Source organism: Talpa occidentalis, unplaced genomic scaffold, assembly GCF_014898055.3.
Source record: "Talpa occidentalis isolate TD23 unplaced genomic scaffold, MPIMG_talOcc4v2.1 talOcc4.12, whole genome shotgun sequence".
Classification (NCBI taxonomy): domain Eukaryota; kingdom Metazoa; phylum Chordata; class Mammalia; order Eulipotyphla; family Talpidae; genus Talpa; species Talpa occidentalis.
In genome coordinates this window covers 55,045,874-55,072,953 of record NW_023601212.1, presented here as the reverse complement: position 1 = coordinate 55,072,953, position 27,080 = coordinate 55,045,874, and the positions used below count along the sequence as shown (strand labels likewise).

General features: G+C 49.9%; 1 protein-coding gene across 1 annotated transcript in view; it reads left to right on the top strand.

The window, feature by feature from the left end:
* The window catches only part of FAM163A (family with sequence similarity 163 member A), a 74,613-nt gene extending 48,677 nt beyond the window's left edge, over positions 1 to 25,936 (top strand). The window contains exons 2-5 of the mRNA XM_037506364.2: positions 17,425 to 17,516; positions 21,301 to 21,322; positions 22,252 to 22,366; positions 22,800 to 25,936. Coding sequence (XP_037362261.1) covers positions 22,274 to 22,366; positions 22,800 to 23,195 — 489 coding nt within the window. The 5' untranslated portion in view covers positions 17,425 to 17,516; positions 21,301 to 21,322; positions 22,252 to 22,273 and the 3' untranslated portion in view covers positions 23,196 to 25,936. The remainder of the gene's footprint in view (positions 1 to 17,424; positions 17,517 to 21,300; positions 21,323 to 22,251; positions 22,367 to 22,799) is intronic.
* The last annotated feature ends 1,144 nt before the right edge of the window (positions 25,937 to 27,080 follow it).

The window sequence follows — 27,080 nt, the reverse complement described above, 5'->3', positions numbered from 1 at the left end:
TGCTTCCCCCCATCTTAAGAGCCTCACTCAGCCCAGAAGAGGATAGTTCTGTTTCCAGATGCAAGACTGAGAAAGCAACTAGAAATTGTGGTTAGTCTACAGGCATTGGTTGGTGCTACATGTTATTGAAGGGTGACTTTGCACTGCCCAGTGGACATTTATGTCCACAGCTATGGTAAAGCCCTGCCTGCTGAACTTGGTCCCTGAACAGGCCATGCTCCCAGGTTAGGTGTTCCTTGGTTTCCATCCAGCCATTGCACCCCCACAGTCCCATACTATGCCAAGACGACTGGATAAGGAGAGGCTTCTGGCCTGAGTCACATGACAAGTCAGAGCCAGCCGTGCTCCCACAACTGTTAAGTCCTGTGTTAAGTCACCTGCTCAGATATTCACTGCCCTGCTGGATCCTTTACTGACAGCAAATCGTGGTCATGGCCACTCAAACAAGTTAGTACTCCCTAACTTCTAATCTTGGGAAGGAGATGAAGTATTGGTTCCTGTCTTCTCAAAAGGACTTGCAAATCTTGTGCAGATTCATACGCTTTTTTTTTTAGCTCTACATACTCAGTGGTCTCAAAAAGAGTGGTACAGTTTCCATCATGCCACAAGAAGCTCTGGGCACCTTTCCTGGATGTCAGTGGATACCAACTCATATTAGGTTGCAAATAACAGAAATCAATCTAGCTATTTTTTAATATTATTTTTCTTTTTCTAATTGTCTTTATTTTTGTTTTATTTCATTTCCACTATTTTAAGAGAGGTATATTTAATACAGGGGACGAGGTGCTTACAAATCATTGTAAGCTAAAACTGTAGGCTAAGCCTCCACAAATGACAGAACTAGCCAGACAGGATCTGTATCATATCAGGAAGCTGAGGGATCAGCAAGCTGACAGTGAGGAACTGACTGTAGGAGCACATGGCTTTGGCTGAAATCCAGCAGTCAGGAAACTATTACCCTAACCATTGGCCCCAGAGCCACACAGATCCTGTTGTTCCACCACTGCAAAAAAATAGATGCCACTAGCCCTGTCTCTTGGGAGACACTGAGACCCCTGCTAACCATACTACAGGAAGGCCCAAGTCTCAGCAAGCTTCTGACTTACTTCCACCTTCCAAATCTCATGCATGTGCATGTGAGTGGCCACTTAATCATGTCCAGAATCCTAGCAGCAAGGGGGCCTGGAAAATGTCACTCAGCATTTCACCCTCTCCTTGCAAGGAGGAAGAGATGTCATACTCCAATCCACCAAACCCACCACACTGATCACTGAAATTTGCGTGACCAAAAGAAGCTACTCAAAAGATTCCTCCACTAGGAAATAAAATCTGCCTCAGGGTGACTGTCCATATCTGTGGGCACAGAAGCATGTGGAATCATTTTCAAAATCCCACGTAACCCAGCAGCTCCTCACACATTGAAATGTAACACCCTTCCCCTGACAGCTTTAAAATGTTCTATTAGAATGGATGGGTTTTGAGTGAAATGTTAGATGTGTGTGACTGGGGTGAAGTCCAACTGATCCTTGAAGAACCTGGATTTGAACTGCACAGGTTGACTTACACGTGGATTTTTGGAACACATAGATACAGAGCATTTACTATGATAAAGGACTTGAGCATTTGCAGATTTGGGTACTCATGGAGGGTCCTGAAGCCAACCCTTGTGAATCCCAGGGAAATGTTCTGGTTAAGTTTTGAATAAGTCAAAAGTTATATAGACATTTGACTACACTGGAGGTAAGAGCCCCACCCCCACGTCATTCAAGGGGAGCTGTGTTTCAAGTGGAAAGAAGGTCTATGACCGTACCTGCAGCTTTGCCCCACACCTGCTGTGAATTTTACCACCAAGCAAGTGGGCAGTGTCAGCCCAGAGTCCAATCCCAAAATGCCTGGTTCAGACTTGTGGCTTTGCATATATGATAAATATAGACAAATTCTAGCTCATTCTAAAAATGGAGACAAGGATGGTGAAGAAACTGAAAGTTGTGCTACTTGGGGAAAGCTAGAAGGGAATGAGAACATTTAGCCTGGAAAAAAAGAAAACCAGGGGAAGATATTGTTCATTCATTCAGTACTGTGTCCTGCATGTTCCAGGCTCCCTGCTAAGCAGGTACAGAGATAAAAACCAAACAAACAAAAAACACACCATTCCTGCCTGCACTGGTCTTACAGTTTAGCAAAGGAGAGGCCAATCTCAAAAAATTGAGATTGTATTTGTAAATTATGCAAGTACTACAAAAGAGGTGTCCAGGAGGTATGGAAAGGAAGTGCTAACATCTGCCTGGAAGAATCAAGGAATACTTAGGGGGCTGGAAGGGTTCTTTTTTATCATTATTAAATTTATTTTCTTACATCGTTGTTCTTCTTTGTACAATATTTGATTTCTCCCCTCAGGTGTGGTCCCCATAGTTCTCCCACCACTGCAGCACCTGTGATCCATCACTACAGTCCCCTGTGCTCTTCCCTCCCCTGTTTTGATCCCTCTCCTTTCCCCTCCCCACTGTGTGCCTCAGATCTATGGCCAGCTTGCAAGTTTTGTCCTATTCCTAACCCTTTGTTTGGTTTCTCTATATTCCCCCTATAAGTGAAACCATCCAATATATATCTTTTTTCCTTCTGACTTATTTTGCTTAGCATCACTCCTGGCTGGAAGGGTTCTTGACCTGACTGTAAAGGAGTCATAGGGCGGAGAGAAGGTGGTCTCGGAAGAAGGAACACTCTACACAACAGTGTGTATCAGGAGGAAGAGATGCGGTTCTGCTGTAGGAAACCCCAGTGCTGCCTCTTCCTGAGCGCACAGCCCCTTTTCCCTCCCAGGCCCCCAGGAGTGGCCTGTGTCTGGCTCTGGCCAATGGCATGTGAGTGGGGGCCCATGTACCACTTCCAGGTCTGGCCCATGGGAACCCTGCTCCCGCGATTCTCCACTCTTCCTCTGTCTGATGACTTGAGGCAACGTGTTACAAGTTGGGGGGACTGTGGCTTCCTAAATCACCTTGTGGAAGCTTGACACGTTCCCAGGCCCTGAGATTTGGGGTTTCCTCTGTCCGTAGCAGCTAGCTGAGTACTGGCCTTGGGTGCCTTGCCAGGTGTCTTCAGATGTGAGAAGACTGTCTTTTGAAGAGAGAGCGCTCTAGCACATGGCATCCTTGAGGCAAAGCAGCTTGAAAGGTGAAAATTACAAAGAGGCAGCTCTGCTCATTTCTTCTTTTATTTGTTACCCAAGTGTTGTCTTCTTACTTTTCTCCTTTCCTACCAGGCGCACATCTCTTCCACAAAATGTAAAAAAATAAATAGGACACACCAATCGTAAATCAGCTGCGACAACAGCACCCCCTCACAGGGAGCTCCCCTTCTCCCTGCCACTCACCAGCAAGGACTCTGGGGTTGCTGGTCTTCCGACTCATGCCACCTGTCTTGGTCGGCCTCCCTGGAGCAGTGAGGTGGAGAAGGCCTGCTGGCCTTCAGTGGCCCATCCCCCCAGGACTTGTGTACGTAACAGACTTGATTGGCAGGCTGGAGATAATAAGAGGAGCGTATCCTGAAGGAAGGAAAACATGCACACATGCACGTGGTTATCGAGCACAGCCAGGCTCACACCATGATCTGAGGTGACAGAAAGCAGGGATCCCCTCCCTTCTTCCTCCTTTTTTCTTTTTCTCAGAAGAACGTACAGAGTTTGATCCCTTAGAATCTTCCCACCCTGTTCCTCCATGGCAAGGCAAGGGTACAGTATGCCAGCCTTGCTCTTCACCGTGTCCAAGCTCAGCAATCTAGAATCACAGCTGGCATTTGGGAGAGAGGGAGGCTTCACCTGGGTGGGGCAGACCAAGTTGGCATTCCAAGTCTGTCTGTCCCTATCTCTGTTTTGTCTGCCCTGTCCCTGTTTCTGTCTGCCTCCGTCTCCCTCTCTCTGCTATGATTTGCAGGGTGTCTTCTCATCCTTATTGCAGATGTATGTGTGTGCACGTGCGCATGGGCACGTGCATGCACACACACATCCTCTCATGCCCACATACGCTGTACCTCCCAAGATCAAATAATCCCCAGAGGCAGTTCAATACAAACCCAAATTAAGAAAAAAAGACATTTCACCTAAATACAGCATCACCCACAAATATTCCTTTGTCCACCATAGAGAGATTTATAATCCAGAGCCGCTTCAATTTAGGGCTGGATGCCCTCCCCTATGGCTTCCGTGGGGAGGGGTTGGCTCTAACCCACTAGGCTGTCTCCAAGGGACCATGACCCAGACACTCCCTGCCCATCCCCAAATAGTGGAATTTGACAAAGGGATGATCCAGCTCTTCCTGCTCTTGGTAAAGTCAAAATCAAAATCAACAAGCAACAGGCAACTACAAACCAAAGACACACTACATGGGGGGGAGGAGGGAGTAGGATCAAAGCAAGGGGGGTGGGAATTGTTTGGGGACTAAAACCAAGATGAAAATGCATACATTGTGCAAAAATGAAAAATGATGTAAAAAATATATAAAAGAAAAAATGTGGAAAAAAAAGCTGAGAGACTATGAATTTGAGGTGCTTCTCCCCTTTGCTCATTTGCAGATGAAATGGTTCAGTGCCTTTCCAAGTGGAAAAGCCTGGGAGCAAAAATCCCCATTTCTCTCCTCATCTCACTCCATCCACAACAGTTTTCACCCATCTTTGGCAAGTGTGAAAGTCAGTAGCAGCTTCTCAGTGTGTAAGAAGCTGTGGCCCAAGAGTTAGCACAGGGAGACGGTGAGAAAGTCTGCCCCGTGCCACCCAGCGGAGTTCTGCCCTGGTGTTAACACAGACCCACGCCTGGGCTGCAGTCGGGGCTTCCTGCAGGCTACATACATGGGTGTGTTCAAATGAAAAATTCCTCAGCTTATTTATGATTTGCACTTTCTTTATGTTACACTTAAATGAACAGTTAACACCAACACCAAAAACTCTTCACCAGTCATTAAAATGTTTTATGAAGCAAACTAATAAAAACAATAAGATGTAGGAATAATTGTAGGCAGTGGGTGGGCATATAGAACTGAATAGTACATTCTGGGGCCTCCCTGATGGAGCAAGGGGTTAAGTCTCAGCACTGTCAAGCTATCCACAGCCACTGCAGCACAAGTCCGATCCCTAGCCAGGGAGCTACCCACATGGCGCAGCAGACCTCTCCTGTCTCTCCCGCTGCTCCCCTCAGCAGTGTATTTCAGTGGATCTGCCTGTTCTGTTCTCCACTGTGTCTCTGGTGAACCCTCTCACCCCCCGTACCTCTGGTCTACACCCCAGTTCTTGTATGCATAAAAATAAATCTTAAAAAGAAAGAGTACTGAATAGTACATTCAGAAACGCCTAAATATCACTAAATATCTAAATATGTACCAAAGATGATTGTTCAGTTCTAAGAAAATTGTATGTTATTGACAGAATTGGCTACCTAAAAACATACTAAAACTGAAATCCTAACGGGTTAAAAACAGGTCCTTGCTAGGTGAGAAATTAAATTTTGAAAATGAAAACTTACATGACTTTGTGGTGCAAGAAAACCTTAGTAAAGTAGGAAAGAAAAAGTGATGGAGGATTTAGCTCCCTACAAATGAAAAACATTTACATAGAGGAGTCCCTATTGAGAAAAATGTTTGCTTTTATGATATGGAAAGTGTTAATAAACCTCATCGGTGATAATCAAAGAAATTGATAAGAAACCCATAAAATAACAAATAGGAAAAATGTATAAAATTAAGATGTAGTCATTCAAATACAAGGAGATTTAAAAAAAAAAAAGAACAAACTCTCCTTGGAAGTTAAAAAATCAAAGATCCAGATATATGTGTGCCTTGGCCAGAAACCAATTCTGAAATTGGCTGGTCCCAGAGGAATTGCCTGCTGGGAACAATCTGAGGAGATATTTATTTTTCATTTTCTGACCAAATCCATGTTTCCAGTATCTTTTTATTTTTCCCCTCTCTTTGGCTTGATTTTGCTTGTGAAAATTAATTCCTGTCTTGACTACTCCTGATTTAACCTTAATTATCATCCCTTCCTCTACCAAAGGTCCCAAGGCAGGTGTCTTTCTCCTTTATTATTATTATTATTATTATTAATATTAATTATTTTTTTACAGCTGTAGTTTTAGCCATCCCCTACATATCATCTCATTTGGTAGCCCTTAACCTTTCTGCAGTCACAGGACTATTGGATCTGTAATGAAAGGTAGATCCTGCCTTTCCAGGAAATCATCCAGTGGCACACAGACAACACACTCACACACACATATACACACATGCTTAAAATTTAGGAAGTTCATAATTAATCTGCCTCTTTTCAACTTTACCTAAATCAGTGTCCTCCTATCTCTGAGAATTACTGCTAAGTCCTACTAATTGTTTTTCTTTGAGCAAGCCATCTTCCTTTATGATTACAACCCACAAGGGGGGAAAAAATTACCCTGTGGGCTTCATGTCTTCAAGGTGTCACATTCAAACAAACTCAAATCCACTATGCAAAACATATTTGGAAAACAATTTACATATTTTTGAGGTTCCTGGAAAGATCCCAAAGGGAGAGATTTCATTCACAGTATATAAAAAGCTTTAAAAATCCTCTTCTGGGGCCTCCCTGGTAGCGCAGGGGTTAAAGTTTCAGCGCTATCAAGCTATCACCAGCCACTGCAGCATGAGTTTGATCCCCAGCAAGGGAGCAAACCCACATGGCACAACAGACCTCTCCTGTCTCTCCCGCTGCTCCCCTCAGTAGTATTTCAGTAGATCTGCCTGTTCTGCTCCCCACTTTGTCTCTGGTGAATCCTCTCACCCCCATACCTCTGGCCTATACCCCAGTACTTGTATGCTTAAAGGAATAAAAATAAATCTTTAAAAAATTAGAAAAATAAAAATCCTCTTCCCCACCTGCATCTCCCCCCACTGTCTCACACACATGGCAGCCACCTTGATTCCCCTCATCCTGCTGTATCTCCAGATGTTTCTCAAATACAATTCATATTGGCTCATGGGTTTTTGCTGCTCTCCTCTCATTGTCTAAGTAGATTCAGGTTGGTTAGTCTGACCTCTCATGTAAATTCAAACAGCATAGTACCTCCCAACTTACCTCTCCCCTCCCCAATCTGCTTATTCCAGATGAACAGATAGGCGCAGGTCAGCAGAGAAGGGGATAGCTGTAAACTACCTTTAGTGAACGTGTTTTCCTGTTACACAAGAGAAGTGTAAAGTCACTCTCTTCCTAAAGTCCTTGGAGTCTAAAGTCTGGATCAGCCTGCTCTGGAGGCTTCCTTATGGGTAAACTGGCTAGAGACAGTTTTCACTACCTCCAGCCCTTGGGGATAAAATGGGGCTCCTATCTACCATATCCTCTTCTGGGGGGGATAGTTGAATGCTTCAATTTAGAATCAGCCCAAGCCTCTCCCACTCCATCTTCGGGGTACAGAGTGATTAAGATTCAGCTATGAGGGCCTCCCTGGTGGCGCAGCAGGTTGAGCACAGCGCTGTGAAGCTGTCCGCAGCCTCTCTAGCGTGGGTTCAATCCCCAACCTGCCAGGTAGATTCCCACATGGCGCAGCAGACCGCCCCTGCCTCGCCCACTGTTCCCCTTAGCAGTGTCTTCGGTCACTCTGCCTGTTCTGCTCCCTGCTCTGTCTCTGTGAATCCTCTTACCTTCCTGCGCCTCTGACTGTACCCCAGTTCTTGTATAAATAAATAAATCTTTAAAAAAATAATTCAGCTATGAGAGCCATCGCAGGACCTTCCCAGAGTCAGAGACATGAGAGCACGTAACTCAGATGGAAATAAGATTCCTCGAGATGCAGACGCTGTTTGCTTAGCTGGCTCTCTCTGTGGGCAGAGCATGGACTTTCCTAGTCAAAAAGGTCAATTACTACACATTTGTTATCTGGGAACACCAGATAGACACCAAAAAAATTGGCTGAGAATTACTAAGGCTGGATTGTGCAATCGGAACTGCATGTTTTGTGCAGTTGACCTGAGGGTGTGTGTATGTGTGTGTCAACTAGTAAGACAAGGCATTTTTGGCTGTGAGTTTCTCAATCTTGCTCACTCAGGAAGGGTTGGTGAGCCCAGTGTGGCCAAGGGGATCATTTTGTTGCCATCCAGATAGATGCTTCCCTTGAATACTCTGCTGACCCCGCATAGACCCTGCTGTCTGCACGGTTTGTCTTCACGGTTCTGCCGGGAACCCTGGTAAAGGGTCCAGCCCTTGAGGGGTGCTGCCTGCCTGCACCTCCTTCAGCTACTCACCTACAACCCAGGCTTTCCAGAGTCCCCAGCACACTCTTGACCATTTTAGAATTTCCTTTAACATGATTCAGGATTCTGAATCACTCCCAATGCATTTTTCTAAAGGCTCCCAAGTGCAGAATCTACCTGGTCTCACCCTGACATCCCACCTCGTCTGGCCCTCTGCCTGGCCCAGTCAGATCCAACTGGTGGGAAAACTAGGACAGGTCACTGGGCTGGAGGACAGGATTGCTGAGCAACTCAGTAAAGCTCACCCAGGCCCCCTGAGTGACATGTGTTGACATGTGCAAATCTCCCTGTTACACTTATTTAGGTCCTGTGAGATAAATCTTAAATTTGGTCTAAATTTTTCTTGATATAGTTTTCCCCTTTACTTCAAATCCTGTCCCCCATGGAAAGTCATGAGCCAGACTCCCATTTCTGCTGCGCCAAGTTTGCCAACTCTCAGTGCAGTGTTGTGTCCCTTCCAGGTGAGCTCTCTTGGCCGTCTGGTCTGCCTAACATGACGCACCTCCTTTCCATCTGACCTTAGACATCAACTTCTCTGTCCGTTTCGTGGCCTGTGTGCTCTTATTTGGACCTCTTCCCATCGGCTGACATCTTGCCAGCAAGGAAAAACAAGCCCCACAGATGCCTCTGCCTTTCCTAACAAGGCTAATGAGCAGTCGGCGGGCTGGAGGCCTGATGCCGGAGGGTCTCAAGAACACCTTGCAAAACAATAGTTGACATCAAATACAGACGGTGGAAAAATCCTAGCATAGCATGCAGACCAGTGCACCTTGTAAAAAGGAAAAACTGGGGCCTCCCCGGTGGTGCAGCATTTGAGCGCTGGGTTGCGAGGCTGCCCACGGCCTTTGCAGTGCCGGTTCGATCCCCGGCCGCCAGGTGAGGATCCCACATGGGGCGCAGACCTCTCCTGCTGCCCGCTGCTCCCCTCAGCAGTGTACCTCGTCAGTCTGCCTGCTCAGCTCTCTGCTCTGGCTCTGGTGAATTCTCCCACCTTCCCGTACTTCTGACTGTACCCAGTGCTTGTATAAATAAATAGATAAATCTTAAAAAAAAAAAAAAAAAGGAAAAACAAATTCCTTCTCACAACACAGATCACATCCCTCCTGAATGGTCAGGCGAGGAACTATTTTGGACTATAGAGTCAGTGCCACGTGGGGTGGCCTGGAGATGGGCTCTCTACAAAACTATGCTGGCAGTGGAACAGCATTTCAGGCAGGTGTTCCCCAAAACAGCTCTGTCCTGGTTCTCCACAGAATAGCTGTGCAACCTTGGCCGAGTCACTTGATTTTTCTGAACTTAGTGTTTTCTGTAAAATAAGAGGAGTCAAAAACTGTGCTGCCTGGGATCACACAAGATGACGTCCAAGAAAGCTCTGTGAGCCATAATGAACATTTCAAAAAGCAGGGAGAACCAAGCCCTTAATGAGTTTAGTGGCCTCAGCACCCATCTCTCCAAAGCAGAGAACAGACTCATGATGGGAAACCTGACCTCCAGAGCTGCAGAGAACAGCACTATCTACACAAAATAGTCCACACCTATCTAAAACGACACACAGGACCTCCCTGGTGGCACAGAGGTTAAAGTCAGCACTATCAAGCTATCGCCAGCCACTGCAACACGAGTTCAATCCCCGGCCAGGGGGCTGACCCACATGGTGCAGCAGACCTCGCCTGTCTTGCCTGCTGCTCTCCTTAGCAGTGTATTGCAGTCAGTCTGCCTGTTCTGCTCCCCACTCTGTCTCTGGTGAACCTCGTGCCCTCCACACCTCTGGCCTACACCCCGGTTCTTGTATGCATAAAGAAATAAATCTTTAAAAATAAAAATAATATGACACAATTAAAGTCTTGCATGCGCCCCAGAGACTGTAAGCAAAACTAGAGTCTGCAGGAGGGAGCTCAGAGGGGATGGTTAGCTGTGAGGTGGGGCAGGTGGGGCTGGAGGTGTCTGTGTGAAGCTCTGCAGCAGGCACCGGTGGGCAGTGTGCTGGGGCAGGAACTTGGTGGGCATCTGTGCACAAGTTTCTTCATTTGACAGATAATAGTGAGCATCCACCGTGTTCCAGGGCGGCGGCTACCCTGTTGAACAAGACAGACACAAATCATTATGTTTCTGGGATTTTACATTAAAGCCACAGCAACTCCCCAACCTGAGGGCCCTTGCTCTTCCAGGACCAGCACTGGTTTTGCTGGGTGCCCATCTGTAGCACCCCCATCAGGCAAGAGGGGAACTCAGACCCACCTGTGACAGATATTGAAGATGGAGCCAGCACCTCTGGAATGTGCCTTGGCTGAGAGGAGCAGAGCCCTCTGTGCTATTGATTGCAGCAAACATTCACTGAAAAGCCCCAAGCAGGAGGCATGAAATGTGCTGCTCCCAGGAGATTGCAGCTGAAGCTCCGAGCTAGTCTGATAGGGACAGCAGGCTCACCCCCTTCCATGGAGAGTTCTATCTGAGGGTCCTGGGACCGGAGGACAGGCCATATCCCTGGTACCCCTGCTCTGTGAGCAACTTGAGGGCACTCCACCTCCTCATCTTTGTGCCTCGGGGTGGAGTTCAAGGCCAGGCACCTACTTAGTGCTCCACAACAGGTCAATGAAGAATAAATTCAGGGAATAACAGGAATGCCCACGAGTATGGTGCTGAGACCCAAAGTCCCAGCTAGAACATGAGTCACAGTCATGATCAGGAGCCCTGGGGACACATTTTAAATGAAAGGCAGGTCAAGGCCAGAAAGGAAGAGGGATGAGAAACTATTTTCAGATGGCTTGTGAAATCCCTGAGGCATAACTCATCTATAACCTGGGGGCTGTGTTCTGATAGGACTTGCTCAAACTCACATTACAGAGCTCCTAAGGGGCCAGCATCTGCCCCATGAGCCACTGGTGTCATCTGTGTTCCATGGGTGTGCTCAGTCCTTCATTTGGTTGTCACAGTTAAGAAAAATATCTCTCATTTTGGTGAGTTACAGTTTGAGGAGACAACACAAACCACTCCTTCCACGCTGGGGTACAGGCCAGAGTTGCGGGGAGGGTGAGAGGATTCACTAGAGACAGAGTGGGGAACAGAACAGGCAGACTGACGAAATACACTGCTGAGGGGAGCAGCGGGCAAGACAGGAGAGGTCTGCTGCTCCATGTGGGTAGCTCCCTGGCCAGGGTCGAACTCAAGCTGCAGTGGCTGGCGATAGCTTGGTGGTGCTGACTTTTACCTCAGTGCCACCAGGGAGGCCCTGTGTGTCATTTTAGATAGGTGTGGACTATTTTGTGTAGATAGTGCTGTTCTCTGCAGCTCTGGAGGTCAGGTTTCCCATCATGAGTCTGTTCTCTGCTTTGGAGAGATGGGTGCCAAGGCCAGTAAACTCGTTTAAGAGCTTGGTTCTACCTGATCAGGAGATGCAACAGAGCCCCCCAGAATATGGCTTCTCTCTCTTCCTCACCCCACCCTCTCTGGTCAGCCCAGCCACCTCACATTCCAACAAGCTCTTTTCACTCTTACACCAAGTGGCCCAGCTCTCATCAGATCTTCTCCCTCACTTTGGCAAAGCCAAACTCACCAAGGGATAACTAAGCGCCAAGGGCCAGCTCTCCTGCAAGGAACACACAGGGGAGACCCTGAGTCCTGGAAACAACCCATCTCCTGAAAAAGCAGAATCATGTTAAATAGTGCCCCCCCTTTCCTATAATACTCATCATGTAAGGGAAGATGTATCATTTGCCTTTTTTCCAGATGAACCTCAAGGAGACCACTAATTGTCCAAAGTCATCCAGGTAATGAGTGTAGAAAATAGAATTCAAACGCAAATCTTGGGGCTCTTAGTGTACTGTTCCTACCTTTGTGTGCGCAGAGGAGACCAGACTGTGTGTTGGGACCATGCTCTGCATGCAAAGCAACTTCCCCCTTTAGGCCTGGTCGTTTCAGCCTTAGAATGAGAGGAATGCCAACGCTGCTGGAGCGGAGCTCTACAGAAACAGGATCCCAAGCCTGTGGCCTCAGATGACCTGTAATCTAATGAAGGAAGCAATGTCCATGCACTGGACACATCTGGCCGCATACTCTGCACACCCTCATCCTGAGGTCAGGGCTTGGTAATGGCAATAAGTAAAATCAAAGTAACGGGAGCTCCTTCCTCCCACTCTCTCTGCCAGACTTGCCAGAGGAGTGCAGTTCAGGAAGACAGGTAACAAGGAAAAAAATTTCCTCTGCTCCCGGGCTGCTAATCTTCTGTGTCAGTTTCAAATAAATGATTGGAGAAGGCTTAATTGCATCGAAAGAGATTGAGATCAGTGGGTGGTGCTTAGGCCCCACTCAATTAACTGGTGCTCCTAAGGGGGCCAAGAAGAGCGCAGGGGGTAGCATGCTGTTAATTACACATGCCAGTGCCAGCTGTGACTGGCAGTTCCTGCCAGCGTTTGCCTTGGCAGTGAGGGGGGTCACTCTCCCTCTGTGAGCTGAAGGCACTGTGGGAAGGGGCCAGGCATAGAGAGCACAGACCCCTGGCTTCATGAGGAGAGGGGGACCTACCTCCCTGCATGTACTATCAGGGTGACTTATAATGCCCCACCAGCCTCTGCTAGAAGGATGGCCTGTAAGGTCCCCAACCTGACCTCTTCATTGGCTCCACGCCAGCCCTGGATGCCAAATACCTTTGGCTCTCCTTGCATTCTCCTCCTCCTGCCTCCTGCCTCCTGCCCCAAGGGCCCGAAGGACATGGATTCCAGAGCCAGTCTTGTTATGAGCAGCTGATGATGCCACAAGGTCACCCACCTTCCCTGCTACCTCCAGGCTGAAATTCTCCCAATTATCTTCATTCCTGCATCATTTCCCAAAAGGACCAGATGATAAGACACAACCCTGTTTAAGCATACAGATTCCCAGGTCCCTCCCTCCAGGTGCTGCTTTAGTTGATCTGGAGTCTCTGTTTTTTATTTATTTATTTGTTTGTTTAGTGTATACAAGAACTGGGGTACAGGCTACAGGTGCGGGGGGCTGGGTGAGAGGATTCACCAGAGACAGAGTGGGGAACAGAACAGGCAGAATGTCTGAAATACACTGCTGAGGGGAGCAGCGGGTGAGTCAGGAGAGGTCTGCTGTGCCATGTGGGTAGCGCCCTGGCCGGGGATTGAACTCGTGCTGCAGAGGCTGCAGATAGCTTCATAGTGCTGTGCTTAACCCCTTGCACCACCAGGGAGGCCCCTGGAGTCTCTGTTTTTTAACAGGTGGCCCAGGCAATTGTTACCATCAAGCCAACTTGAGAGACTCGACTTCAGGGGACACCTTAGTTCCTGGGGAAATAAGAGTGGATCTTCTAAGAGAGAAGCATCCTAATGGCAGGTTCTGGCCCGGGATCAAGAGGCTCCATTCCATCATCTCTCCAGCTGTGTTTCCATTTTGCTGTGTGTGGTTAAGCAAGTCACTTGTCCTCTCTGAAATTGGTTTCTTCAATGCTTGGGGCAAAATTCCTTAGAGTCCTTCCATTTCCATGGATCCATGTTTCTGTAAGTGGAGTTCTGAAACAGGCATGCTGCATGATTTGTGCTCAAAAAGCAACTTTGATTTTTTTTTCCCCTTTAAGCGTCTCTTTACTTTAAAATGTATTCCGTGGAAGAAAATCCCCTGCCCCCAGATGAAAATGTGGGCGAGTCCCATTGTTTTTTCATTCACTTTTAGGCAACCACCTTGTAGTCACACTTAAGTTACAAATACAGTCTCAACTCAGAAATTAGAATGCCAGTCACAGTAATAATCAAAGCACGCCACTCCTGACAGGGTTATTCTTCTCCTTGCCCCAAGTTTGGGTCTGCTTCAGGCTGGAAGCAGTGGGGGCAGTAAGCCAGTAGCCCTGCTGTCTGCATTCTCCCTAATTTTATGACCCTGTCTCCCTAAGAGCTGCTGTTTCACTAGCTGCTAGGATTGATGTGGGGAATTCTTACTGGTCAAGAGAGCTGGGAGAAGTTCCAAACTTGCTCTTGCTTTTGTTAAAATTTTTTATCAAGGTGTAATTGGCATGTGTAACATAGTTTCTGGTGGACAGCATTATGATTGATATTTATATATATTATGCAGTATCATAATAAGTCTGGTTAACATCTTTGCCATATATACTTGTAAAAGTGTTTTTTCTTGCAATTAAGACTTTCATGTTTTATTCTCTAAAAAACTTTCAATATGTAATACAATATATCATGTCACCAAAAAAAATCCTTTTTATTCTTTTTGTTGAAATTGCATTAGTTTATAACACTCTTTAGGTTTCAGGTATGCAATTTCTCACCTCAGCAACTGGATATATCACACCATGCCCACCACCAATTGTCCAGTTCCCATCCACCATCAACCTATACCTCCCCTCCTCTTTCTCGTCTTGTAACCACCATTTTGTTGTCAGAATTTATGTGTTTTTGTTTTGGGGGAGGTGTGTGTGTGTGTGTGTGTGTGTGTGTGTATTTATATTTGGTGTATAAAATATATATATTTTACAAATGAATTAAATCCTACAGTACCTGTCTTTCTTTTTTTTTTTAATTTATTTAGTTTATGTATACAAGAAGTGGGGTACAGGCCAGAAGTGTGGGGGGTGAGAGGATTCACCAGAGACAGAGTGGGGAGCATAACAGGCAGACTGACTGAAATACACTGCTGAGGGGAGCAGCAGGCGAGTCAGGAGAGGTCTGCTGCACCATGTGCTTATCTCCCTGGCCGGGGATCAAACTCGTGCTGCAGTGGCTGCAGACAGCTTCATAGGTTGAGTCTTAACCCCTTGTGCCACCAGGGAGGCCCCAGTACCTGCGTTTTGGTGTTTGACTTCTTTTACTTAGCACAATTCCCCCAAGTTGTTGCAAATGGCAAGCTTTCACCTTTTTATTACTGCATAGTATTCCATTGTGTATCTATACCACATTTTCTTAATCCTCTGTAGTCAGGGATTGGTTTTTCCCCGTAGTTTGGCTATTGTGAATAGTGCAGCAATCAATATGTGAGTGTTTTTGTGAACTCTTTTTTTTTTTTTTTTAAATAGAGGCGTGTTTTATTTATTTATTTATTTGTTTGTTTGTTTTGTTTATACATGCACTGGGTACAGTCAGAAGCGCAGGAGGGTGAGAGAATTCACCAGAGCCAGAGCGGGAAGCAGAGCAGGCAGAAGGACCGAAGTACACTGCTGAGGGGAGCAGCGGGCGGCAGGAGAGGTCTGCACGCCATGTGGGACCCTCCTCTGGTGGCCGGGGAGCAGCCGGGGATCGAACCGGCGCCGCAGAGGCCGCGAGCAGCTTCGCAACCCAGCGCTCAACCGCTGCACCACCGGGGAGGCCCTTGTGAGCTCTTTTGTACTAGGTTTTGTGAGGTTCTGTGCTAGGCCCCAAGGGAGCATATAGTCTTTATTCCAGGCATTCCTTGCAAATCCTTGCTTTGCTCTTGGGCATCTGGAACCCACTGCCAGCCTTATTGACTGGAGGGCAGGTCCCGGAAGGGGGGAGGGTCTTCTCTCACCTCTAGGAGGCACAATTGGGCACGACTGAGCTGGTCCAGCCTGTGCCAACATTTCAGTCTCCTTAGAGAGGAGAAGAGGTCAGCAACAGCTCTTCCCAAGGAAATCTTTACCAAATTATTGACCCATCTGCATGATACAAAGTGAAGAAAGGGGCATGTCCTGAAACAGACATGCTCATGTCTCCAAGTATCTTATCCCTGCCCATCATCAAACAGAGGGGCTTGTCCCAAACTCACTTAACTCTTCTGACTGGCATCTCAAGAGCCCCGCTCTGACATCCAGCTGCATGAAACTTCCATTTTTTTTAAAGATGTTTTTATTTATACAAGAACCAGGGTACAGGCCAGATATTTGGGAGGGTAGAGGACTCACAAGAGACAGAGCGGGGAACAGAACAGGCAGACTGACGAAATACACTGCTGAGGGGAGCAGCGGGCCAGACAGGAGAGGTCTGCTTCGCCATGTGGGATTTTTGCCGGCCAGCTGGGATTGAACCCAGGCTGCAGAGGCTGCGGACAGCTTCACAGTGCGGTGCTCAACCGCCTGCGCCACCAGGGAGGCCCCTATAACTTCCATCTTAATGAGCGTGAGAACATCTTTGAGAAAAGTAAGGCTGAGTGCCCAAAACATCCAAGGCGGGAGCTGGGAGACCTAGCTCAAGAAGGGAGAGGGGAAGGAGGGGCAGGGCACTGCACGTGAATATTTGCCTTCTTTTCAGCTTCTCCCCAAGCTCTGCTCCTGAGACATGCTGGACTCAGGTGAGTCAGCCTGAGAGGCACACAGGTGTCTGCTCTTTGACCCCTAGCTTCTGGTGGAGGCAGAGACTCTGAGGTTGGTCGACCCTGTCCCCAGGTAGCTGTGGTCTGGGTTGGGTTCCCTCCCCAATACAAACACACCAGTGGGACCGCTCTTCCTCAGGACAACAGAGTAAACAAGGTCCCCACTAGATGGTGCCCTTCCCCCAACCCCCTTCCCTGTGTAGGGGCCCAGACTGTCCTCTAAATGTTTAGCTATTTAAGGGGATATTTAGGGAATTTGGTGTGAAGGAACTTCAATACTAGCTCATACCAGAGACCTCAGTGTCTCCGTAGGGTCCTGCCTTCCCCCTCCATCAGCACGCATCAGCCTTGTCCATCTGGCTGTTCAGCTGCCATGTTAGCTGAGGCAAGTTGGAAGCAAAAGGAGTGTGCGGCTCTGGGCACTGGTAATATCGACAGGCCCAGGGACAGAGAGGGAAAGCACAGAGACAGAGGCCTGGAGTGTGGAGGCTGGGATCCACCATGCGGGCAACAGGGGCATGTGCACCAGGGGACCAAACTACCTAGCAGGGCTTGAAAGAGGCAACTGGACTCCATTCCAGCCAGGACTTCCCCTCATTGAGCCCCACTTTATGGAACAGAGAAGCCCTTGCCCTGTGGCCTGCAGAGGATTCTAGATAGCAGAACAGAAGGAAGGGAACAGGAGGGAGTAAGATGTGTCTTGGAGGTCTATTCCCTGACCTGGGGCCTCAGAGTTGGGGCAGCCATAGAGGGCAATTACCAAACCCCTTTGGTGGACTGCAGAGTCATGTGGTGACTACATGATGCTGGCAGGTGACCACCAGGTACTGGCACCAGCCTGTTTCCTCTCAGCTGCCCCTCCAGTTCTCACTGTCCTCCCCTCTCTCCTCTGCAGGGACTGATGCCCTTGGCCATGAGGCACCCCCAGCTGCTATCTGCTCGGGCACAGCCTGTGTGACTGGGCCATCGCTGCTCCTGCTGTCTCCTGTGAGTGTAAGGCATAGGCCAGCCCTTCTTCCCCCAGAAGAAGGTGTCCGGGGCCCGGGTTGGGTGGGGAGGGAGGTCCAGCAAGCCCAGAGGGTAGGCCTTGGTAGTCTTTAGCTGGCCACAGTTTTGTCCTCTGAGTGCCTCTGTCCCTGAGTTGCCACCACTGAATCTAGTCTGTCCCAGATCTGCTGGCCCCAGGAAGCAACATAGGAACCTCTTTCTGTGATCCTCAGGAAGCTAATTGGGAGGCAGCTGGTCTGAGAGGAGGCTCACTGCACTGCTCATGGGTCCTGCCTATTGCTGTTTTATGACGTAGCAAATCTCTTAGGGTCTGGCTTCCCATCCTGCCTGTGTGGCATTTGTAAGGCTCAAAGGAGATATAGTCAATATCTTTTGTGCATAACAAACTATCAGAAACATAGCAGTTTGAAAGGACACACAAGGTTATCTGACAGTGTCTGTGGGTCACGAGTCCAGGCACGGCAGCTGGGCCGGTTGCTGCGCTGCTGCACTGGGATGTTGACCACGCGCACAGTTTCCTCTGAAAGCTGAAGGGGAGGGACCTGCTTCTGCCTCCACCTATGTGATTGTTCACCTCCTTTTGGGCTACTGTCTGTTGGACTGATGGTCATAGGTCACCCTTACTTCCCTGCCACCGGGGCCTCCCCATCATGACAACTTACTGCCCCCAAACCAGTGCGCGAGAGAGTTGGCTAGCAGGAGGGAAGTCAGAGCATGGGTAATCTATTCACAGCATTGGCACCCCCTCCCCTTGGCTGTGTTCTGTTGGTTAGAAGCAAGTCATGGGTGGGTACCCCACCCTCCAGGTAAAGGAGAGCACATGAGACATGGCTACCAGGAGGCAGGACTCATTTAGGGCTATCTTAGTGCTCCTCTACCCTGGGAGGAGATGTGAATGGAAGTGCTTGGTAAACTGTGGAGCACTCTTCGACCTGGGAATTATGGTTGTCATTGCATCTTTAAAGAGAAATGAAGTCCATCTGAAATTGTAGCCACCGGAAAGGGAGAAGATCTACCATGTCTCCAAAATGGGTGGAGGCTAAGTGGCACAGCTGGGCCTCAAAGGGTCCTCTGAAACCTGCTCTGCTCGCACTGCCTTTTCCTACTTCAGGCCCCACTTCTGTGCGGCCTCCCAGGACTGAAAGAGGGGGAGGCCAGCAGGGAGAAAGGAGGGTACTGTTCTTTTATTGATTCAGAATTTCTCATCTGTTAAAACAGCCTGGGCACCTGCCAAGGGACTAGGTCAAGACTTTCAGTAGAGGGGGTCACTGATGCCTCTCCCAACTTGACATCGTTCCTTAGGCTTCTGCCTTTAAGCAACCCCCAGTGGTGAGCATGTAGGGGAAGCAGGGAAAGGCAAAGTGGTGTTGTAGTGAAGGTACATAAATCCCCCCAGACTGAGGTCATCTGCTCCCCCATACACACACACACTTACCCAGTGCCCCACTGAAGCCCTGAAGCATGGTCTACCTTGCACATGGTTGCAGTCAAGCTGGTCTAAACAATGATGCTAATGTCTGCAGAGGAGATGTGAGTTGAGCAGTACAACCTGCTGCCCCCTGGTGGTAGATCCAAGCCACAACCACCAGTTCGAGAAGGTGAGCTGATTCCCAAACTTGTATTAGGGGCCTGTGATGTGCCACGCACTGCGTGTAATCTGTGGGGGAATAGGAAACAGGATAAGACACAAGTCCAGACCCCAGAGGCCTCATAATTGAGTGCAAGAGTCAAGATGTTCCCACATGAAAGCATCCCACCAAAACAGAATTCGAAGAGTGGCACATGGAAGGGCATGGCAGTAGGAGCCCAGAAATGAGGTGCCCTCATGTTGGGGCAGCCAGGGAACGCCATCGATCAGAGCCCTGTGGGATAGGCAGGATTTTAAAAGATGGAGAAAGAGTGATCATGCACTCCCCTGCACAGAGCCCTCAGGAAGCCCCAGAAGCAAGAGTTTTGTTTGTTTTTTTTTAAAGATTTATTTATTTATACAAGAACCAGGGTACAGGCCAGATGCGCAGGAGGGTGAAAGGATTCACCAGAGACAGAGGGGGGCACAGAAAAGGCAGACTGACAAAAATATATTGCTGAGGGAAGCAGCAGCGAGGAGAGTTCTGCCACACCATGTGGGATTCTCTCCAGCCGGCCGGGATTGAACACACGCTGCAGAGGCTGTGGACAGCTTCATAGTGCGATGCTCAACTGCCTGCGCCACCAGGGAAGCCCCCCCCCCCCCAGAAGCAAAAGTTTAATCCCAGTTCTTTGCTTGGCTTATAGCCTCTCCAGCTTATGTCTCCCCAACCTGCCCCAGCCACTCTGTGCTCCTTACAGCTCCTGAGAACCCCTCCCCTGCCCCGTGTTCTTTCACATGCCTGGGCTGTTCGTTGTTCCTTCAGGCCCCTCCTCCTTGTCTACAAGACAAGCTGCCACTTAGCATTCAGGGCTCAGCTCAAGCAAGACCTCTTGATGGCACCTTTCCCCAAGTAGTTAGATGCCCCCTACTGTGTGTCCTCACAGCCTCTGCTCTGGGCGTTTATTAGCTGCTTGTCTCACCGCATCTGGTAAGGCATGTTGTCTTTTCGTCACTGGGCTATAAGCTTCTCAAGAACTGGGATCACCCGATGGAGGAGAGAGCCATGGGAGTGAGGCAGGAAAGAGAGATGGGTGGTGAGTACGCAGGGGGAGGGGGCGGGCAAACCCTTTGAAGCATCCACTAAATATTAGTGCTCAGATAAATGTATTCTGCAGGCAGTATGAGCGGGGGAGCTTAGGAGGAATAGAGGGGTGTCAGGGCCTGATGAAAGGCTACCTGGGTAGTGTGAAAGGCCCCCAGAGACAGAACCGGTGAGATGGGTTATCTTTTGCTACTCACAACAGTGCAGGCCCCAGGTGCAAAGTGCAAAGAAAAATTTGAGGATTTTTCAAGTCTATGCAAAGAAAAATTTGAATTAAAGGAGAAAGTCAAAAAGGCCTTTAGAAACTAGATAGAAAAAGGGAGCAGAATCAGTTAGTACTGCCTCTTCCAGTCCCTCCCCTGGGTTAGGCTGGCCCAGCCCAAGCTACAGCCACCCTGTTTCCCTCTGTTCCCCATAGGGCACTTCCCCCAAGGCATGGTCAAACTCTGGAACCTTTTTAAGATGCAGACTCTGACTCATGAGGCCTGGAAGCCTGTCATGGGCCCTGAGGGGCTGAGGGGCTACACTCCTCACAGGTTCTGGGTGCTGCCTATGTTGTGGCCACGGCCCATTCCCTGAACACCTTTAAGGGAATGAAAGCAGGGCCACTGGGCATATGTGGTGCTCATGGTGGGAGACAGATGCGTTCTCGGTAAAGGAAAAGATGGCCCTTTGCTAGGTCAACATGCCGGGGTGCACAGCTTCCTGAGCAAGGTGGAGCTCACGTTCAAGCCCCCACTTGCCTTTTGAGTAATGAACAGTCTGCAAAACCCTTTGTCGCAGCTCAGGTAGAACTGCTAATGGACAGAGAGGTCAAAGGTGAAGGAACCCCAAGACAGGGTGATGACTTCGCAGTTGTCACTGGGTGTGAGATGGGCTCGGGAGCCCCAGTGAAGTGTCTGTTTAATAGCCGTTGGAGACACAGCTGGAGATCCAGATTTGGGATGTGTCGGCTTACTGATGACAGCGCACAGTGAGGGAAGCAAGATGAGGTGGTGGGGCCAGGGACTGATTAACCCCTCGGGCCTTTTGGGGGGTGAGGGGAAGGTGACATTCTTCTTCCAACATCTCATGCCTTTGTTGTCTTGCAGGTCACCGTTCCCTTTACTGAACGTAAGTGCTCCTGGTCACTCCTCCGTCCTCCCGCAGCCAAGTCCTTGCCATACCCCTACTCTTTTGACACAGCCAGGCCTGGTCCCCGTGGGCACGGGATATTTGGGAACCCCCAAAAGCACCCCTCCCAAAGCCATACACCCCCCCCACCCCACCCGCAGACTTCCAGAAGCCAGTGCCACATGCCACATCTGCTGGGCTACTCCCAAGTCCCTGCTTCCCACAAGAGTTGGAGAGGAGAGATGCCCCCAAAGGAGTGTGGGTATGAGCCAGGGCAGAACCGTATTAAACTTTTGAGATTTGGAACCTGTCAACGCCGGCTGGAGTCAAAGGCCCAATGGGGCAGCATGAAGAACTTGGCCTGCGGGGTGAACCAGGCTGAGTGGATTCCCAGCCAAACCAATCTAAGCCTCAGTTCATGGTGTGAAACAGGGATAATTAATAATTATCCCACAAGGTTATTTTGAGGATGAATTGAGATAAGCAGGGGGTGCTTAGTGCAGTGCCTCGCACAGACTAAGCCCTTAATCGGCAGAAGCTATTATTTTTTGTATTTGGGAGCTATGAGGGGGCAGGGTGTTAAGCAGGATGTGAGGAGAGAGAAGAGGAAAGGGAGGAGAGAGTTAAAGGAGAAAGAAGCAAGACCTTTAGAACTGCATTGGAAGAGGGAGCAGAATTGTCCTGCAGTTAGCACTGGCTCCTCCCTTCCCGCCTGCAGCTGTCAGCCCCCTGGGTTAGGCTGGCCCAGCCCAGCCCCGGCCACCCTCTGTCTTCAGGAAGCTCCCTGGGGCCCCGGCCCGGGCCTTCTCTGCTTCAGCTGTGGTCAGATGTCCCTGCCTCTAGCTGTGCAGAAAATTCCAGGAAGGCTCGGAGCCCATGCCCAGTGTGACATCCAAAGCTGCCTCCCCTCCCCTCACACATCTTTGCAGAGTTTGATGGGGCATCGGGCGGATGACAGCGGGAACGGTTGTGATCACGGGCGGAATCCTAGCGACGGTCATCCTGCTCTGCATCATTGCTGTCCTGTGCTACTGCAGGCTCCAGGTCAGTCCCTGGGCCTGTGGCCAGAAGCCCACGGCAAGCCACTTCCCCACTGTGGAAGGAGAAAACAAAGCCCAAAACCATGGACTGTGGGAAGTATAAGTCAAGGGGGCCAAGATTGGGGGGAGGGTCAGAAGAGAGGTATTTATCCCTCACCTTCTGCATACCTCGAGGCACCCAAAGAGAGTGTGCTAGGTTGTATCTGCTGCGCATTTTTGAGATTTCTGGGGCCCAGCCCTGTCCTCAAGGTGGTTTCTAAGTCCCTCCCTCTCCTCCTCTCCACCTCCCCCAATCTCAGCCTGAAGTTAATGCACAAGGAAGTAGGGCAGGAAAAGGAAGTGCTGGCCTTGCAAGGGTGGGAATACACACGTGGGGAACTCAGGCCTCTGGTTTGGGTTTTAACCCCAGGGCCAACACAGTGCCCCTTCTCCCCCAGTATTACTGCTGTAAGAAGAGCGGAGCGGAGGATGCAGATGAAGAGGAAGAGGACCACGGCCTGGCCACACCCCCCAGAGGCCCTCCCTGCAATGCCTGCATCTCCCAAGCCCTGGATGGCCCAGGCAGCCTGGTGCCCCTCACCAGAGAGCCCTGCGGAGTGGCCGCCGGCCACTGCACCACCTGCTCCCCATACAGCTCCCCCTTTTACATACGGACGGCTGACATGGTGCCCAATGGGGGTGGAGGTGAGAGGCTCACCTTCGTTCCCACATACTACAAGGAGGGGGGACCCCCGTCCCTCAAATTGGCAGCGCCCCAGAGTTACCCGGTGACGTGGCCAGGCTCTGGGCATGAGGCCTACACCAATCCAAGGGCTATTAGCACAGATGTGTAACCACTTTCTCCCGCCCCCACGTCCCCCACACACCAATGCTGCTGCCACAGCAGGAGCAACAGGGGCAGCGATGGCTGCCCATCCAGCAGCCCACAGGACCCTCTCTGTCTCCGTTTCACGGGACCCTCTCTGTCTCAGTTTCTCTGACTTCTTGCCCTACAATGGAGAGTTCACTGGGATTGCAGCTGTTGGTGCCCTGAGGACCAGGGCAGGTCCTGGCGCCAGGCCCATGGTAGAGGGGGTGCTGACTGGTCGAGTTGGCAGCATTGCCAGTTTCTCAGTTGGGACACCCCTCTGGCCTACCCAACACCTGTCTCACCCCCCCACATCCTGCCCCCCCCAAAAAAAAACTTTGCCAGATTGTGAGAGGGGGAGCATCAGGGAAAGCTAAGCAAAGGCTCTGGAGGCAGCCAGAGTCCCTGGGGAAGAAAGAAAAGAGGAGAACAAGGACGCAAGAGAGGCGGGAACCAAGCCACTACAAATTTAGAAAGGGGCAGGGGTGTTAGGGAGCCTCTTCCCGACTGGAGGCTAAAACGAATCTAAGAGCTAGTTCCCAGCCAAGCTTGGTCTGGAAGTTAGCAGAGCCAGGAGTCTCTGCTGCTCCCGTATGAATATGGGTTCCTGAACACAAGGTGTTGGCCCCCTCCTGTGCAACACCTCGAGGGGAGCTTTCAGCCTGTGCCTAGGGCTATCTGTGAGGACTGCACCAAAAAGTGACTGTTTAAGTCTTGTCTCTCCCCAAATCCTCATTCTCAGCCCTATGAACCAGCTGCCCCTGCTGGAGAAATTTTTTCAAGTTCTGATCCTCAAGTTCCAGTAGCTTAGGAATGAGACCCTGCCCATGGGTTCTGGGCCCGGTCCAGCAGCATGCCCAGGGGGATGCGATCCTGTGTAGGCAGGTGTGTGCTGTCAGGAGCACAGGCTTAGCCACCTCCAGGAGCTGTGGAGTGAAAGGGTCTCTGATAGACCAGCTAGGAAGAACAATCCGAATCCCAAAGAGAATAAGTGTAAAGGTGATTAAGGTGGTCAGTCCCACAGCAGCCAGCTGGCTGGCACGGGAAGAGCCAGCAGGATTCCCATGGGACCATGTTGCAGCCCTGGAAGCCCCGGAAGCCCCTCTAGTGGCCCAGCTCCCCCCTTGGGCAACAACCATGATGCCATTGGGCCGGATGTTTATTCCTCAGAGATGGCAGCCCTTGTGCCTGAGGATGGGAGGGGCTTGACTTAGCAATTGGACCCAGACTCGCTGCCCTCCCTCCATTGCCCCAACCCCAGTCTCTAGGTGCGCTTCCACCAGCCCAAGTCCCGTTCCCACGTCCCACTTATACCTCAGTTGTGGCCTTATGCTATTTCAGTGAATGCATCTGCTGAGAGTCCCAGTTGTCTCTGCTGTAAGGGATTGCAGCCTCCGTCTAGAAGCACACCTACCCTCTCCCCTTCCCCTGTCACTGAGTGCTGCAGAGGCAGGCAGGGCAGGCAAGGAGCTGGCCCAGAATGTTGATTTTGCATTTTAGGGAGGGCAGGGTGCTACTGGGGGAGGAAGAGAGAATTCACTACAGCTTTTGCTTCATCCTGTGGGGCACCTGTCACCTTGTATTGTGCTCTATGATTAGGACACTGCGGGGTTGGGAATCAGCAGACCTTGGTCACACTTTGGGTCACTCCTTAGCTCTAGGAACTTCCACTTAATCTTCTCTGAAGGCTTCGTTTTCACCAAGGAAATGAGACCTCCTGGGATGGACATAAGGACCCTTGAGAACTCCCCAAAGCCCGGACTTCCTGAGAGATTGGGCAGCCACTGTCTGTGTCTCTGTGTCCTAACCCTGACAGGAGCTGGCTGCACTCGCCAGCAGTCCCATCCTGTGTGCAGGGGTGTGTGTTGAGAGGTGAGGGATTAGCAGACAAGCTATTTTAGTTGTCAGTGAAAAGCAAACATGTTTGTCTGACCCTGCTACAGAGTGACCTCAAGGGGTCACATTCCTCTTGTCCCAGGAGACAATTCTAGGTGGAGGTAATAAGATCTCCCTTCCAGGCCAGAGGGATCCACTAGGACAGGTGTATTAACTGAGTCCTTCCCACTGCCGGCCCTGACTGGGCCAAGCACCTTGACATGAACAGCTGGGCTGGCAGTTGTCCTTGCTTCCTGACCAACCCCAGGGCCTTGCTGCTCTGGAATTCCACATCCACTAACTACAACAGTGGCTGCCCCTCTTCACCAAGAAATAACCATGTCCTCTTAATCTCCTGCGTTTGAGAAACCAAGACAACCCTGTTAACTCTCACCCTCTCTTGCCCCTGACCTATGAAGATCACTGAGTACAAAGCATCTGTGCAGTCCAGCTCTTCCTCTAGCTTCCCCAGCTTACATCCTGTCACCCCACAAAGCAAACTCTGGGTGTGGGACATTGTGGAGTTGGTGGGCCACGGTTCCCCCACACATTGCTAAGGGTGCAGGGTCAAGCTTGCCTGCCTGCCTGTTGCTGTGCTGGCCTAATCCGCAGGAGAGGAAGCTCGCCCCACTCAACTGTGCTGCACTTTTCCGTGGAGTCTGACCTCGGGGACACTATCTGGACACTTCAAACTGCACTCTAAACAGGAAGACAAGGGTAGGCCAGGAGCACCCTGTCCTAACCAACCTCTGTCTCCATCCCCATGTCACTGTTCCTGCTACGGATCTCATATCCTGCATCTTTGATAACTTGGAGTCACAAGTGAATGTCATAATAAACGAGGAATTTGAAATAGAAATCCCACAGGGTCCTCCATTCTTCACCTGGGCATGGGGCAGCAGGGTGTGTTTCAGGAGGAGTGCTCCTTCTCCACACCCAGAATGTCCATGTTCAGCACCAAACTCTACCACCCCTTTCACAACAACAAACCTTGAAAGTCATTGCTTACACCTCAGGCTTCTGGGCACCCCACAGCATGCCTACGTATACCCAGCACACCGCACCCTTCAGACCCTGGTCTTCCAAACTCAGCTGGTGTCATTCTGGGTAGAGCAGGAATTGGGAAGGAAGAGTCCCTGAGTCACGAAGACTTTCTCCCTGTGACCTAATGCCCAGCAGACCCAGCCATCTAGTCGGGTTGTCAGAGGTGGTGTTTTATATAAGACTTCAGTTTGAGCCCTGACACCACCACTTAATGTGTGACTTTAGGCAACTTTCTGGCTCTGTCTGTGTCTCAGTTTGCCCCTCTGCAAAACTGTAACACCTAGCTTATCCCATTGCTGTGACAATTCACTGAGCCTGATAGACATGGAGGCCACTGTCATTTAGTAGCGTTTGCACGAATCTGAGATCAGGAAGCAGAGGGTGAGAGGCTCCTCTTGCTTCCATCTTACCTCGTCTTTACTCTCTCCCCAGCCCTTCCTAAGCTCCTCCTGCTCCACACCTGAACATGTCCGCATTGTCAGGACCACCTCTCTGCTCAAGACAACCTCTCTCCCCATTTGGAATCTCACCCCCATCCAAAGACTGACCATGACTCTTGGAGGGGCCAAGGCTCCCATCAACCTAGGACTGCATTTTTTTTTTTCTGAAAAAAATTTTTTTTAAAGATTTATTTATTTATACCAGCACTGGGTACAGTCTGAAGCACGGGAGGGTGAGAGGATTCACCAGAGCCAGAGCGGGAAGCAGAACAGGCAGACTGACGAAATACACTGCTGAGGGGAGCAGTGGGCGCGGCAGGAGTGGTCTGTCGCACCATGTGGGACACTTGCTGGCCAGCTGGGGATCGAACCGGTGCTGCAGAGGCTGCAGGCTCAACCACTGCACCACTAGGGAGGCCCTAGGACTGCATTTTTAGCTCACATTTGACCAATAAACCGAACTCATGCAGAAGAGTCTTCCTATTCACCTTGGCTCTGTGCTTATTTCACTG